This window comes from Mesoplodon bidens (genome assembly GCF_964165515.1).
Source record: "Mesoplodon bidens genome assembly, chromosome: 4".
In the NCBI taxonomy this organism is placed as follows: domain Eukaryota; kingdom Metazoa; phylum Chordata; class Mammalia; order Artiodactyla; family Ziphiidae; genus Mesoplodon; species Mesoplodon bidens.
The window spans coordinates 54,612,159-54,628,998 of NC_138160.1; the positions used below are offsets into that span (position 1 = coordinate 54,612,159).

The window sequence follows — 16,840 nt, forward strand, 5'->3', positions numbered from 1 at the left end:
TGGCCACACTGTCTGTGCTTTTAATCACTACCCCAAAGGATCTCTCACTGGTCATAATCCGTCAATAAGATATATTGAACTACATCTTGAGGGTAGCACTGATTTATCAGTTTGGCTTTTTAAATTCAGTGACCTCAAGTATGCTGAGATATTTGGTAAAGGACGAGCAAATATCTGCTAAACCCAAAACCTTACTGCTGTATTAAAAGTACAATTCTAAGGGAGCCATAAGCATGTGACTTAGTCTCATTCATGTCCTGGTTTCCAGGAGAAAGAGCCCTTACGTAGCACAGCCTTCTCCCTAACACCATTGCTGTCATTCACTTTGAAGAGTGTGAGATGCTCAAGGACCATGCTGTCCCCATTAGATATTTTTCCACTTGTACTTAAATCGTTCATTTCATGTGACATTGCACTCAGTGACGAGCTTTCACCCGGCTTCCCCAAAACCAGTGGCTGCACTCTTTAGTATCACTGCTTTCTAATTATCTTTGAATTTGATAAAAAATAGATGGTAAGATAAAGATACCCCTTGGAAAATTGTTGCATAGTCTAAGGACTCCCGTGGAGGCAGCTGTTTTGCCCATTTTACAGATGCAAACATCTGTGGGTCTTTGGGACCTTTTCCACTATGATCAAGTGCCTTCCACACATGCTATGCACCCCACAGGGCAAAGCCTAGCAAGTGGAAACACTAGTGGAGAAGTCAAAATTCGATGTTTTACATTCTCCAGATAAAAGTGGGCTTTGTTTCAAGAGTGGCAAATGGAATTATAGCAATGTGACCTGAACATGAGGCTCTTTCTTTTTTTGTACCTGTTTAAAAAGTTTATGTCTTCTAAGCATCCAGGGCCTTATTAAAGAGAAGGAGTGACAAGATGACCTTTCACCCATATACCCCCCCCCACCAAGAATTTATAGTGATCTGCCTTGTGGTTAAAAATAAAAAACACATGGTTGTCATTGTGTTATGGTTTAGCTGTGTTGTATCAGGTATTCAGTGTTGTAATAATGATTGGCTACGTGTGTAGGCACTTCATCTCTTTCACGTAGGAATCTCTGATAAGCAGCTACAAGATGAGGGAGAGAGATCAGTTAAACAGTATACTACCCTCATCTGCAAAGCCAGGCTGCTTTCCCCTTCCTGGGTCCCTGACCATTCTCCCCATGGCTGCTAGAACAGATAAAACAAATCAGAATGGCTTTGAGGAGTCTAGTTCATCCCTCTGCTTAATTTAAACCCCAATCAAGCCTAATTATCAGAGCCATATTACTTGCCAGCAATAATTTGCTTTGGGTACAACTCAGAGCTATGTTGAAAATTTTATTTTGCCTTCAGAAAATTGGTTTACCTTTAAATTTTTCTCCCAGATTTCCCTGTGGAAAATTGGTCCTCTTAATTTCGGTATCTTATAATTTTTCTCATTAAAAAAAGTGTGGCATGTGATATCATTACATTTTTTTTCTAAATTGAAGTGACTTAAGTGGGTTGACATATGTGCTGCAGTATAATTGTGCTGTGTTTTTGGAGCTCAAGTCAGTAATTACATCCATAAACTTACTGTCTATGGTAAAATATGTTAACCAGTCATCGACACAAAATTCATTAATTTGAATCAATATGTAATGTTCTGAAATGCTCTAACAAAGAATCATTGACTGACGGGTATAATACAGTCGAAGACCCAAACATTTCTCTATGAACGGCAGTAAATGTAAACATTTTCTAAATAGCAAGTCAATACTGTGATTCCCAAAACGCACACGTTACGAAGCCTGCAAGAAATTTGAACTATGACATGATTCCAGTAATTGAATGTCTTTAAAACAGGGTATCCTGTAAATAAGATGTGGCACATATACACAAAGGATATTCCTCAGCCATAAAAAGAAATGAGATTGAGTTATTTGTAGTGATGTGGATGGACCTAGAGACTGTCATACAGAGTGAAGTAAGTCAGAAAGAGAAAAACAAATACCATATGCTAACACATATATATGGAATCTAAAAAAAAAAAATGGTTCTGAAGAACCTAGGGGCAGGACAAGAATAAAGACACAGATGTACAGAATGGACTGGAGGACACGGGGAGGGGGAAGGGTAAGCTGGGACGAAGTGAGAGAGTGGCATGGACATATATACACTACCAAACGTAAAATAGATAGCTAGTGGGAAGCAGCTGCATAGCACAGGGAGATCAGCTTGGTGCTTTGTGACCACCTAGAGGGGTGGGATAGGGAGGGTGGGAGGGAGATGCAAGAGGGAGGAGATATGGGGATATATGTATATGTATAGCTGATTCACTTTGTTATACAGCAGAAACTAACACACCATTGTAAAGCAATTATACTCCAATAAAGATGTTAAGAAAACAAAACAAAACAGTATCCTGGATATTTTTGATCTTTACAACATGCAGCTAACTTTCAGAGAGGGTCTTGGAATTTCAAACCCTCAAATGCATCGTGCCCCATTACCATGTGGATGCTGAGGTCCAGAGAAGCTGAGTGAGTGGTGGGGAGGAGACTGGCCCCCAGGTGATCTTTTCCAGACGCCCCTCAGAGACTGCTAGAGCTCCCTTCTCCATGGAATCTTAGCGGATTAGATGCAGACTAGCTTTTTTACTTTCCTAATGTTGAATAACTTTAAAAGGCAAATTGAAATGTGCCAGGGTTGGGAAGCAAATTTGAGTTCAAAGCAAGAATTTCATCAGGAATCCAATCCCAGGGTTTTCTTTTGACTTGAGACTGCAGACCTACCAAAATTACATTAATGTGAAACCCTGACGAAAGAAAAATCCCCGTCATTAAATATGTGGTGCTTCACAGATAATATCTAGTTCACCCTTTCAGCATTTCTGGGAAGTGAGAGCCAGATAAGAAAAGTACTGTGTGGCTTCCCGGAGGTGTGTCCACAGGGCTCAGTGCTAATGCACATCCCAGATTCAATACAGCAAGGGCCATTTTGAAGGTGGAACAGCACATGCTGTGGAAGAAACTGGGACTTGGAAGAGGAGCTAGAAGGGAAGCAGCCACTGTGGTTGCCGCTGTTAACTTGTGCTCAGTGATGGAGTGGGTACCTCTTATCTTTTCTTTTTTTCTTCTTTTTTTTTTTTTTTTGCAGTACGCGGGCCTCTCACTGTTGTGGCCTCTCCCGTTGCGGAGCACAGGCTCCAGACGCACAGGCTCAGCGGCCATGGCTCACGGGCCCAGCCGCTCCGCGGCATGTGGGATCTTCCCAGACCGGGGCACGAACCCGTGTCCCCTGCATCTCGGCAGGCGGACTCCCAACCACTGCGCCACCAAGGAAGCCCACTTATCTTTTCTTTGATGTCCAAATCACTTCGCACCTTTCTCTCCCCCGCCCCCCTCCACTCTCCCCCGCCCCCCTCCACTCTCCCCCTCCCCCTGCTCTCCTCTTCTCCCCACTCTCCGCCTCCCCTAACTCTGTCCCCTCCCTTCTCCCCACTCTCTCCCCCTCTCCCTTTCCCCACTCCTCATCCTTTCTCTTCCTTCCTCTCCACCCTCCCTCCTCCTTTCTCCCTTTCTCTCTCCCTCTACTCCTCTCCTCTGGGGACCTGCATCCCCCTTCTGTCCTCCGGGTGTCTGGTGGGGTTTGGACCAGTGGGGGAGCAGGCGATTGGAGGAAAGGAGAGAGAAATAAAGAAAGTTATGGAAGTCATTTTTCTCTGTCTCCCTTCCCCAGCATCAGTCCAGGCTGGCTGAATGCTCTTCTGAAGGTGACCCTCTGTACCCAGCTCTCTGATTCAGGTTCTAGAAGCAGCTCCCTCCCTTTTGCCTCTTCTGGCCTAAAGAAGGTGAAGGAGCCCTACTCCTAAGTGATTCCCTTATCAGAATTTTCTCAAACTACCTGGTCTGAGGGTGCCCTCTGTTTCCTGCAGGAACCCTGTGGATGAGCTGGTGCATCATATAAATACATATGTTTCATTTATTGGTTTCATAATTATTTAAAATTATTTATCCAGCATCCACCAAGTGCCAGAACCATTGAGACAAAGCTCCTGGCTTCATAGAGCTTATAGAAAAAAAGATAAACACATACAATGTACTGTCAGGCAGTAATTACTGTTAGGAAGTGAAGGAGGACAAGGGGGAAATGGAGTGATGGGGGGGAGTCCTCTTTGAAGAGGGGACAGGTGAGGTTTCCTGAGTGGAGCGAATAGGCATACTTTGCAAAAATACAAAAAAAAAAAAAGTGTTTTCCAGTGAAGGGACTCCCGGGGACCCTGGGAAGGTGCTTGGAGGGCTCTAGGAACAGCACAAAGACCAGTGTGGCCAGGGTGAGTGAGGGGTTGGGGGGAGCCGTCGGCATCCAGAAAAGGCACAGGGCTAGGTTGCCTGAGGCTTTACAGCAGCGGTCCCCAACTTTTTGGCACGAGGGACCACTTTCATGGAAGACAGTTTTTCCATGGTCGGGGTGGGGGTTAGGGTTCAGGCGGTAATGCAAGTGATGAGGAGCAGTGGGAGCGTTGGGGAGCGATGGGAGCGTTGGGGAGCGGTGGGAGCGTTGGGGAGCGGTGGGGAGCGGTGGGAGCGGTGGGAGCGGTGGGAGCGGTGGGGAGCGGTGGGAGCGGTGGGGAGCGGTGGGGAGCAATGGGAGCGATGGGAGCGGTGGGGAGTGATGGGAGCGGTGGGGAGCGATGGGAGCGGTGGGAGCGTTGGGGAGCGATGGGAGCTTTGGGGAGCGGTGGGAGCGTTGGGGAGCGATGGGAGCGGTGGGAGCGTTGGGGAGCGGTGGGAGCGTTGGGGAGCGGTGGGGAGCGGTGGGGAGCGGTGGGAGCGGTGGGGAGCGACGGGAGCGGTGGGGAGCGGTGGGAGCGGTGGGAGCTTTGGGGAGCGATGGGAGCTTTGGGGAGCGATGGGAGCGTTGGGGAGCGATGGGAGCGTAGGGGAGCGGTGGGAGCGTTGGGGAGCGATGGGAGCGGTGGGGAGCGATGGGAGCGGTGGGAGCGGTGGGGAGCGGTGGGAGCGTTGGGGAGCGATGGGAGCGGTGGGGAGCGATGGGAGTGGTGGGAGCGTTGGAGAGCGGTGGGGAGCAGTGGGGAGTGATGGGAGCGGTGGGAGCGTTGGGGAGCGGTGGGAGCGATGGGAGCGTTGGGGAGCGGTGGGAGCGATGGGGAGCGGTGGGAGCGATGGGAGCGTTGGGGAGCGATGGGGAGCGATGGGAGTGGTGGGGAGTGATGGGAGCGGTGGGGAGTGGTGGGGAGCGTTGGGGAGCGATGGGAGCGATGGGAGCGTTGGGGAGCGATGGGAGCGGTGGGGAGCGGTGGGGAGTGATGGGAGCGGTGGGGAGCGATGGGAGCGATGGGGAGCGATGGGAGCGGTGGGGAGCGATGTGAGTGATGGGACTGGTGGGGAGCGATGGGGAGCGATGGGAGTGGTGGGGAGGAATGGGAGCGGTGGGGAGCGATGTGAGCAACGGGACCGGTGGGGAGCGATGGGGAGCGATGGGAGCGGTGGGGAGCGGTGGGAGCAGTGGGGAGCGATGGGAGCGGTGGGGAGCAGTGGGGAGCGGTGGGAGCGGTGGGGAGTGGTTGGAGCGGTGGGGAGCGGTGGGAGCAGTGGGGAGCGATGGGAGCGGTGGGGAGCAGTGGGGAGCGGTGGGAGCGGTGGGGAGTGGTTGGAGCGGTGGGGAGCGATGGGAGTGATGGGGAGCGATGGGGAGCGGTGGGGAGCAGCAGATGAAGCTTCGCTCACTCACCTCCTGCTCTGCGGCCCAGTTCCTAACAGGTCTCGGGCCAGTATCGGTCCGCAGCCCGGGGGTTGGGGACCCCTGCTTTACATGACCTGGAAGGACTTGGTGTGAGTGGAAGGCAAAGGTATGGAGAGTTTGGAGAAAAGTGATATCATATATATTTTATTAGGGTGGCTTTGTCTGCTGTTGGAAAGACAGCCTCTACGGAGGACAAAAGTAGCAAACGGGGATGGGAGCCTATTGCTGGTGTCTGGATGGCTGGGATGGTGTTATCGGTTGAATCGTGTCTCCCCTCAAATATGTTGAAGTCCTAACCCCTCTACTTGAGAATGTGTCCTTATTTGGACATTGGGTCTTTACAGTAGGTGATCAAGTTACAAGGAAGTTTTTCAGGTGGTCCCTAATCCAATATAACTGATGTCCTTATAATTAAGGAGACATTTGGATGCAGAGACAGACACGCAGAGAAGAAAGGTGATGTTAAGAGACGTGGGAAGAGGGTGGCCGTCTAGAGGCCAAGGAGAGAGGCCTGGAGCAGAGCCTTCCCTCACAGTCCTCAGGAGAAACCAGCCTTGCTGACACTTTGACTTGAGATTTCTAGCCTCCAGAACTGGGAGACAGTACACTTCTGTTTTCTCAGCCACCCCATTTGTGGTATTTTGTCCCAGCAGCCCTAGGAACCAAATACAGGTAAATGGCTGGGATGAGACTGACAATGGTAAAAGTAAGAAAGGTTGAATTTTGAAATACATTCTGAAGTTAATACCAGGAGGACTTGCTGATGGGTTGGATAGGGGTCATGGGGTTGATATTTGGCCCATGGGAACTGAATTTAAGGACAAGACGGTCAGTGACTCCTAGGTCATTGGGTGAGTGGTGGTGCCCTTTGCTGGAGATGAGGAACACCGAGGCGGGCAGACCTGGGGGACAAACGTCCAGAATTGGGTCAGGGACATGTGAGTTTACAGTCCCTGTTTGTCATCTCAGAGTAGGCAGTTGGCGTTGAGGGGGGAGATGTTACAGCAGAGTCATAAATGGTGACCACCCCTCTTCCCACCACAAACACTGCAGAGCCTGGGCTGTTCATGCCTATCAGCTGTCCCCCGAGGTGCCGTGGACACTACAGGTTGCACACAGATGATTCTAGTCAGTACACAGATGTTTTTATATAATGTTTCATGTATTTTCCTTAATATATAGTAGAAAACAACATAACTAGCACAACCAAGTTATGATTTCAAGATGTTATTACTTAAACCATCATTAAAAATTGAAGTACAGAAGTTTTTAAAAACCAGAGTCACCTTTTTAAAGAAAGCAATTAAGAAATGAATAGTATATGCAGTGGATGTAATAGTACACATAGTACATGGATATGGGGAAAAAATAAAGGACCGAAGTTTAGGACACAGCCTAAAGCATTTGTAAGGAGTTACTAGGTGAGTCCTATCTCATGAAAGTTTCTTTTGTTTGGGGGGCCATGCCCCTCGGCTTTCAGGATCTTAGTAGAACCCACACCCCCTACAGTGGAAGCACAGAGTCTTAACTACTGGACCTCCAGGGAAGTCCCCTCATGACCCTTGAAGCACACTTCCTTGGTCTGTTTTTTAACTGCAGGTCAAATCATCAATTTAGTAGTAGAGACCAGCGTTTGTTTAAAAAGGAACTAAACTAGATCAGAAAATAGAGCGCACTGCTGGTAGTACTGGGAGGCATTGTTTCATGACGCAAAATGTATTTCTCAATGAGCATCACAGTGAGAAGTTAGAAAGTCACTGGGTTTGCTTTCATAGGTGGGAGTATCCCTTCCCCTATCCTATTTTGATGACTCTCCTCTTGAGCCAAGTTGAAAAACCTGGGTCTGAAAAGAGGCAAGAAAAACATGATGTACTTTTATCTTTACAAGGTTATGAATTATGAAGGTTTTCATAAATTATTGTGGTATTTGTTCCATAGTTTTAGAAGCCTATAATATCATCGTCGAAAATGTATTCTAGCACATTTCTTCCATGTTCATTTGGGTGTCTGATCCCTATTTTGATACACCTGGTAATTGCTAGGTCTCCCCAGCTTGTGAATTCTTCCAGTTGATTTATTTTCATGGAGTATTTTGCCTTTGTGTGATCCTAAATTGCTTTATTGATGTGCAGGGGTGCCTTTACCAGGGCCTGTTTGCAGTAGCTTTGTTGTAGGTCCTTAAGTATAGTGTTAAGTAAGAGCTTTGACTGGGGGTGAAATATATTTATTCAGACAAAAGGATGTCTCAGAGTTGGGTAAAAATGCTTATTCTTATCCAAGAATGCATGTGATTCTTTTCAGAATTAAAACTCCTTTGAATGGATTTTTAAGAAGTCTTCTAGGAGCCCTTGAAACAATTATGTGATTCTTCTATTTTTTTTCTTATATTAAAATATCTAGCTGGAAATGTCTAATGATATATTTCTTAAAAAAATAATGGAACGAATGCCAAAATTATAGATACACTTAGTTTTAAATTTTCCTTGAATTTTGACATAGAGTAACTTATACCTGATTTAAAGAGTTAGGCATTTAAATAATCTGATGTCAGCCACTAAATTCATTGGGCACCCATCATTTCACACCTGATACATTGTTTTCCACAAAACATCCTTGTAAATATGTATATGTGATGCAGATTAGGCTGAAGTACTACGCTATCAGATCTGTAATGTTTAAGGAACAATAATTTCTTTAAAAAGTATGACCTGCAGTGTTAAGGGAAGTTTATAATTTCCAAAATGACTTACTTAACAGAAGTCTTGATGAAAGCATTTAGCATGGAGATGAAATATGCCTCATTAAGTTTCCAGGTTATGTACATGTCAACACTTCTTGTGTCATCTTTCGGTAGTTCAGTTACATAACTGAGGGCTGCTACTTTTATTAGTGGTGATCACAGCAAATGATTTTGATAAGTTAACCTAAGCAACATTATGTGCTTCTGTTTCCACAAAACTAATGGTGAGGAATCCAACCCTCCTCCTTCTGCCCCCTCCCCTGGTAGTAAAGAGCCCCTATTTACATATGTAAATAAGCCATTCAGTTGAGAGCCCCGTGGGGCCCACCCAGGTCCGATCTGTTATTTTGCTGATGTTGACGGCATTAGCCAGGAGGTAAATGGTACCAGGAGACTGATGTCTCAGACTGGAATGACGGATACCAGAGGCTGAAGGCTGTCATTTAGGAGGAGAAATGGATTCTTGGGACTAAGAATTTTGGAAGAAAATGAAGGCACAAATTTTACCTTTAATGTTGGCCTGAGAGATATAATTTAATGTTTTTCTTGAACATGGAAAGCTATACATACAGATTTGTTATATAAGGATGTTGCTTTCCTACCATACCATTTTTGAGGGCCCTGTTTGCTTTTTAAAGAATGTCAAATATTTCACAATTGAACTCATAGAGCTGGCTATGGTCAGATACCTTCCCTGGCTGTATGAGGGAATCTGGCCTGTAATAAGAAAGGAAAGCTTTTAAACGAAGGTCTCCCTAAAGTGAAGAAGTCCAGTTTCTAATGAATTAAATACTTCTCAAAGGTTCCTATCTAGGACATAGCTATGTCCACCTTTCTACAAAGCCTCAGTAACTCTAGAACACACAAGCCACCGACCACCACCAACTTTTTTTGTCAACAACAGAATACAGTGTGACTATTTTTGAAAATGAAGATGAATTTAAGACATGAGTCATATGGAGAAAAACTTGCTCTGAGCTGTTCAGAATCCCTTTATTTCTATTCCATAAGCAATTCATTAAAATGACATTAATCCTCCAGGCTGTTCTTTGGCTTCTATTAAGATGTATTACTGGAATCTGTGTAAATATATTGATTATCTCATAGACCTATTTGTTCACCACAAGCAGACTATTATTACAGAGTCATTGTACTTCATAATAAATGAGACAAAGTGGACCAGGTTTTAAAAACCCACCTGCCCCCTCCATTCCCCTTGAAGGATGTGCTTGCTCTCTTTAAACCAGCCTTTCACAAAATGGGGGTTTAAGACTGAGAGTCACAGTTTAATATCAACATCTGCCCCCTGCTGAGTTCATGGTGCAATTAGCTAATTTAAAAATGTATAACATTTTTCACCTTGAAGTCAGAAGAAAAGCAATAAACCACAGGCTCAGGATTTAGTTAATTTGCACATTGACTGTAATTGTGTATTTAACGCCAAGATTAATTTTTTTCCTGATGAGTGGGAGCCTGGCACTGTGCACTGGAACTCTTAAATTGGTTGTAATCATTCCATAGGGAGGTTGATAAGGGCAGATAGTTCTCTGGATATATTAATGAGGATAAGTATTTATTTCCATCTGATAACTTTTTTTTAGGAGAAAAAGCATTAAACCACTTTCTGATAAACCATTAAATTTAAAGGAGGCTTCAAATCAAACTAAATAAATAATCTGATTTTAAAAAACTATTTCTCATGTAAAATCTATTGATTCTGTTGAATGGGAAATCATAGTCAATTTTGTTTGTTTTGTTTTGCCAAATATTCAGTGAATTAATGAGAACAATTTCTGCTGTCAAAGCTTTGGTACGTTTTCTAGGTCAACCGAGATTTAAAACTATTGCCTTGCATTTTTTCAGAAGAGGGTAAGGAAAGAATGCGTGTTGGCAGGGCAGTTAGTAGGAAAAACATAATCCTGATGTGCAATCTGCTACTTATAACATTTCCTTTTTGGAAGGTAAGCGTTATACTTTGGATACCGAAGCAGTAATTGTTGGTAATTCAAGTGGGTGTGATTGATCCATGTCTTAAAAGTAACAGAGCTGTTATTCTTAGAAGAAAAAAAGAAAAGAATTCTCAAGTATTATAATATAGACATTGCATTTTTACCTAAGTAGAGGTCTTTTCACTCTCCTCTGTGAGCAGATGCTAATACTCATCTGACAGATATTTCACTCCCTAGGTAGATGCTCACTTGGACCCGGGGCTTTATGCCCAGGGGTTTTCTGAGACCGTCTCTCTGTTGCTTTCATCTCCCCATCCCTGAAGTCAGTGCTCACAGTGGATTGTGCTTGCTTCTTAGATTCTTGTTTACTGTTATCCAACTTTGAAAGATGGAGAAGTGAAACTCTATACCATTCATGGGGGCCCCTATTCCAAACTTTTCCTTTAAAATACAGTTGCTTGGGTTTGTGTGTGTGTGTGTGTGTGTGTTTGACATGGAATGAGTGATGGCAGGTGTTAAGTCTTCCTACATGATCCATTTGTCCAATATATATACAATGGTTTGTCTAAGGAAACGACCACCCTTCTACACAGGTTAGGTTATAAACTTAATGCTCGATCTCTGTTCCATCCAATAAAATTTAACTGCATTCAGGGGCAGAGTTTTTGGTGGCTGCCAGACACCAGGAATTCTGCCAGGATGAAGAAGAGAGGAGCTTCTGAGGCAAGAGAGTTTTCTTGGTTTGGGGGAAGACGGTGATTTCCGTGTCTTTTTGGTGATATCCAAATGGGCGGCACGACTAAGAATGCCCCTTACTGCCTTCTGCTATTCTAGGAAGATTGACTTCATGTTCAGGGAAATTGTGCTCTAGTTTTCCTTAGTATTCTTGAAATATAATTAGAGGCAATGTCAGGTAACAGGAAAGTGCAGATTTGATGGGAAATGTGATACTGGGCTGTGTTCATGACTTTATCACACACATGCATATACAAGGCTATTTTTAATAAAATGACTTGCACGTGGCATGTGGTTTTGTGGGGGAAAATCGTGTCATGTCTTTTTGTTGTTGGATTTTAGCTGAAACAGACAAGTACAGTGCCGTTAAATGCTGTCCCTCTCCCTTTTCCGACCATTTTCCCATCATCCCACGCCCCACCTTCTCCTCTCCCACCTCGTTCATCCCCATCTTCCATTCCCTGTCAGGAAGGGCAACCTCCGAAGAGCCATTTCAACTCAGCCCGACATCGCCAGAGACTAGTGGACCCAGCTGCTTCAAAAGTGAGTGTGTCGTGTCCTGTCGCATGATGCATGGCGGTGTGGCCCTTGTGAGGAAAAGGGTGTTGTGGGTTTTTATTTACGCTGGTATGTTTGAAGGCTTTAAAGGAGGCAAAGTCTCCTCTATTAATCAAAGGCCATTCACACCAAGGGAGTTCTGGCGTTGAATCACCAGACCTGAAAACAAGCAAAACCCTGACAAGTAGCACCTGCTGGTTTCTGTGGTGTAAATACTCCCACCGCAGCCAATTTCAAACAGCAGTTTGACAGAAGCAACTTCAGAGCTGAGGAGAGATGCCCAGTGGAGCTCTAACATATACAGATCCAATTGACCCAAATCCTAGTCAAAATAGAGCAGAAAATTAGGAAGTGAACCAATTTGGAGTATCTCTTACCTTTGTTTTCAATATAATGAATTTCATTGGAAGTTTGGATAGTTTTAATCAATTAATGACTGTATTTAACAACTGGCTTGTAAAATTCCTGGAAATTTACCAAGCTGGTGTGGGTGGGCTCCAGCACATCAGTTCCACGTGTGATGTATTCGTTGAGAATAGTCTTAAGTCATTTTGGTCATGCCCAACTTTTAGGGTCTACAGAAAAGTGGCTGAGGTTTTGAGCAAGGATTTGCTGTTCCCACACAGCTCAAGTAAGTTGCAGGCCAGTTGTGCTGCACACAGACTTCTATTAAACAGACATTTCCTGGCAAACAGGCACAAAGCGTTCCTGCAGCCTGTCCTATAAACTCAGTGAAGTCCCTGCTCTCAGGCCTTTTAAGTGCTCCAGCCAAATCTCGTTGGAAGGTTCCACTTAAGGTTGACCTGGCAACTTTCTGGAGGCAGGATTCTCTCATTTTTATGGTGGGCGTCATGCAATGGGGCTTCTGTGCCCCAGCTGCTGGACATAAGGCCATTGAATAGTTGGGCCTCGGGTGCCAGTCCTAAGGGTCCAAGTTACAGACCTTCATAGATTCTTATGCGCTGCTCATGCAAGGGCAGAGAATATCTCTAAATTGACTTTGCCGATTCACTTACCTTAAAGACCGCTAGTTTCAACAATGAAATCCTGTTTCTAACATCCTGAGAACACTGATTTTGATTTCGGCAATGAAAACCCATTCCAGTATGCCAATTAGCAACATCTCGGGTGTGACTGAGATACAGATACCTCTGATGTAATGCTAGTTGACCACCCTGGGGCAGGGGGAGTCAATCCTGATCAGGGCTACTGACTGGGTATAGGATATAATTTTAACCAATACATAATATCACACTGCCTGTGTGGTAGTATTTGAAAGTGGACTCCAAATGTCATAGCCTTTTGTTACCTTTATTAAGTACCTGGGGTGCCCCCACCCCCAAGCTCCAGACACCTCATTTTGGCTCAGGATCCTTGTGATGAAGTTACGAAAGTTCTGTTAGTATGTGAGGGAAAAAAATAAACTAGCTCTGAATAAGGTGAATGGATTCATCATGTGAATCTTGCTAAAGTAGAGCACAGCTCAGAGTACACCAGGTCCTTCTCAGACCCCACCTAAGAGTTTTCATTAATGAGGCACTAAAACATCCTGTGGTTAAGCACACTGTTAATGTGTTTAACTGCTTATGGAGTGGTTAATCCACTATTATACCCAGCATGTACCCCTGGTCAGTGGTGTTTTAAGGACTCAACTCAGCGTGTGCTTTTGTTCCTCCTCTTTCTTTTTTCCTGTGTTCATTTCATTCTGCTTGGCATTTTCAGAAATATTGTGCCTCCCCCGTGCAAAGAGCTGTATATTACACTGCAAATTAGCTGCATTCCTTCTGTTGAGTCTTTTTGTTGTTCCATTTTGTCTTGAGTGAGAATCATGGCTTCTTTTTCTAGACACACTCTTAGAGGAACTCATTAAACTGCTATAAAGAAAATGTCTGGTGCCTTAATGTGCTGTGTGAATAGGTTCAGCCAGTGTTAACAAATAGGCTTTAAATGTCAAATCCTTTCCTCCCCCAAATACTGCAGGACTAAGAATTTGAGAAAGGCCTAAATTTTTTCCCTAATATTAGGAACTGATGGGGGAAACTACATTTCTTGTGTGGATAGGTTACTTGGACAACAAATAGCAAATGGAAATATGCATCAGTGTAGCCAGTGCCCTTTTGTTATCAGTACATTGGTGCTTAGAATCTGCACTGTATTTTCTTCAACTCAATAATCTGAGTTGTAGTAAAAAAAAAACCCTGGGTCGGTAACAATTTACAGTAAACCAGCTGCCAAATCTTTTGAGAACACTGATTTTGTTGAGTCGGCATTGTAATCTGGGAAGAAGTGTGATCAAGTAGAGATACTTAGTTTCCCATTAGCAATACAGAGGGGCGGGAAGAATATCCTTGACTGGGTTGTACATTGGGCTTCGTCATAAACCAGCTCTATGGCCGTGGACAGCCACTTATCACTGAACCCCCATTGCTCAAGGTTTTCTCTTCTATTAAATGAGAGTTTATTAAATGTTCCCTTAATCAAATTATGGAATTATGTTTCTTTTCCATCAAGGCTATTTATAACTAGATACTTCACCATTTAGTCTGAGATTTTTGAATAGCATTTCTCAATCCTAAAATCCCTCTACAAAGGGCATCCTTTCTCATGACTTGCAAGGCATTATTTTTGGGTGGTCTTCTATCAGTGTCTTCAATGGATGTTAATTTTTAAAATAGAATTACTTACTTTAAAGCTATGGGGGAAAATATGGACCAGAAGTAAGGTGCTCATTTTCTGCTCAAGGAGTTGGCTTGTTTTTTTTTTTAGCCTGAATTTTTTTAATCTTAGTCTTCGAAAGCATTCAAAAGTGCTTTGAATATAGGAAAACAAGCCTTTAAATCTGTTTTATTTGAATAAGAGTTAAAGAGTTAGGGAGAAATTAAAGGTAAGTAATGTACCTCTGATTGGCTAAGCTTGTCCACTGGGAATTTCTAAAATGTCTTTTGTTTGGAGAATATGCTCACCTGTCTATCCCCCAGTATGAATGCTGTAACACATTAAATGAACAAAGAATGAAGAAAACGGGCAATAGGAATAATAGTTCAAAGACCACGGAGCAGTTATTTGTGGAGCTCGTAAAGGCTTCTGTTAAATAAAAATCAATGTGATATGGGAGTGTCGGGGACACGATCTGGGGAGACAGGAGGTGGACAGAAGATAACACGAGAGTGTACAGAGGATTAGTTTTCAAACCTCCTGGCATTTCAGCACAAAAGAATAATGAAGATTTATTCTAGATGAACTGTCACTTTTCATTGGAAGCTTTGCTGATCCAGAATAAATAGGTTCATAGAGACTGTATTGAAATTTTGAGCATGTGACAGCAAGTAGCGGTGGGCATAGCATCTAATACCTTTCAAAACCAGAAAGTGCTGTAACATTCTATCCTCTTAAAAAACAAACCGAACTCCCCAAATGGACAGGTATTCCAGCTAACTAAAACCCTGCATATAATTCTAAAATACATTGTTTCAGTATGCCTTAGGGCTTGAAAATCCTTTATACTAATTCTCAGCGATTTCTCTACCTTTTTCTAATGAGAATAAGGTTTATAAAACCTGGGCTCCCCTGCTGGGAAAATCAGCCCAGAGCTATCTCAGATGGTCTTCTTTTCTCACTACTATAAACCTTTTAGGATTGATCCTTTTTTCATTTTTATCTCTCTGAAGAGTAAATGTCTCTGAGACCGTAGAAACCCACTGTTCAGAGGGGGCAAGAGGCTGCATTGACCAGAGTTCAGAGTTGCAAAGATGATGTAGAATAAAAGCCATGGAAATCATGGAATTGTGTTTCTCTCTATAATAGCAAAAGAAAATAGGTTGATTTTTCAAGTACTAAGGGGATAGGCTTTAAAATATCTACAATTTGAGCCTTATTATGCTTTGAGTTTCTGGATGGTAATTAATACCCTCCTAGTCCCAGGAATTTCAAGTGTTAAAGAATAATTTCTTCTCTTTTGGAGGATGTAATACTTGTTACTATATTTAAGGAGGTAGAAAGATGAGGAAGGAACTGGGAAGATTGGTTGCCATAATTATTCTGGGAATATTTTAGTCATATAAAATGTTGTACTATGTAAACTTTTTTTTTACAAAGGCTTTTAGGGGTGATACATTGATGACAGAAATTTTTGAGGCAGCTTATAGTTTTTGTTTGTTTGTTTTACATCAGCCATCTATAAATTGCCTTTGGTCCCAGCTAAAGTAGGTGTGAATCTTATATCTGCAACTTAATAGCTATGACTTTGGGGCAGTTACTTAATCACCCTGAGAAAGCCTCAGTTTCTTCATCTGAGAGCAAAATAATATCCACCTCATGAGATTGTTTTGAGGAGTAAATGAGAGAATGTATGAAGAGTTTTTACCACATAGATAGGCACTTAATGAGTGCCAGAAAAATTGTAGCTATCCTTTAAATTATGATTACTCTTATGGTTATCAGGTAATCATTATCTAACTTTTCAAGGATTTTTTTTTTCCCGTCTTGTAAGATAAGGGCTTAGGACCAGATGATCCTTGAGGTAGAATGTCTGCATTGTTAAAAGTCTGTACAGTTATACTTATTTTTGAATGTTTGTCATATACTCAGCTGTGTGGTAGGCATGGAGGAATATAACTTGTAGGATTTAGTTCTTACCTTCAAGAATGTAATGTAATTGGCAAAGAAATAATGCAGAGACAGTAATCAATTGTTCGGTAAACAGTATCAAAGGGGCGTTGATTTTGAACCAAAAGACATCTGTGAGCCACACTCAGAAAAGGCTTCCTGGAGCCGGTGGGTTTTCATCAGGGCCCTGAAGGAAGGAAAAGGCTTTAAAAAATTTTTATTTATTATTTATTCATTTTGGCCGCGCCTGGTCTTAGTTGTGGCATGCAGACTTCTTAGTTGCAGCATGCAAACTCTTAGTTGCGGCATGCATGTGGGATCTAGTTCTCTGACCAGGGATTGAACCCGGGCCCCCTGTATCGGGAGCTCAGAGTGCCACCCACTGGGCCACCACGGAAGTCCCAGAAAGGGCTTTTTAAACCTTGAGTATGGGCGTGAACATTAGGAGAATGCACAAGGTAATGTGATGGGCCAGACCGGAATGGAGGGAATAGGTGACATGGAAGGGATGCTTCTGTA

The 16,840-nt window shown here is 43.5% G+C and overlaps 1 protein-coding gene across 4 annotated transcripts in view; it reads left to right on the forward strand.

Annotated features, from left to right (window-relative positions):
* MAST4 (microtubule associated serine/threonine kinase family member 4) overlaps window positions 1-16,840 on the forward strand; it is a gene marked incomplete at its 5' end in the record, with an annotated part of 581,401 nt that overhangs the window by 268,791 nt on the left and 295,770 nt on the right. Inside the window, one exon of one of the 4 annotated variants that reach the window (XM_081231059.1) lies at window positions 11,627-11,701. The exons of the other annotated variants lie outside the window; for them this stretch is intronic. Coding sequence (XP_081087185.1) covers window positions 11,627-11,701 — 75 coding nt within the window. The remainder of the gene's footprint in view (window positions 1-11,626; window positions 11,702-16,840) is intronic. 4 annotated transcript variants of the gene reach the window in all.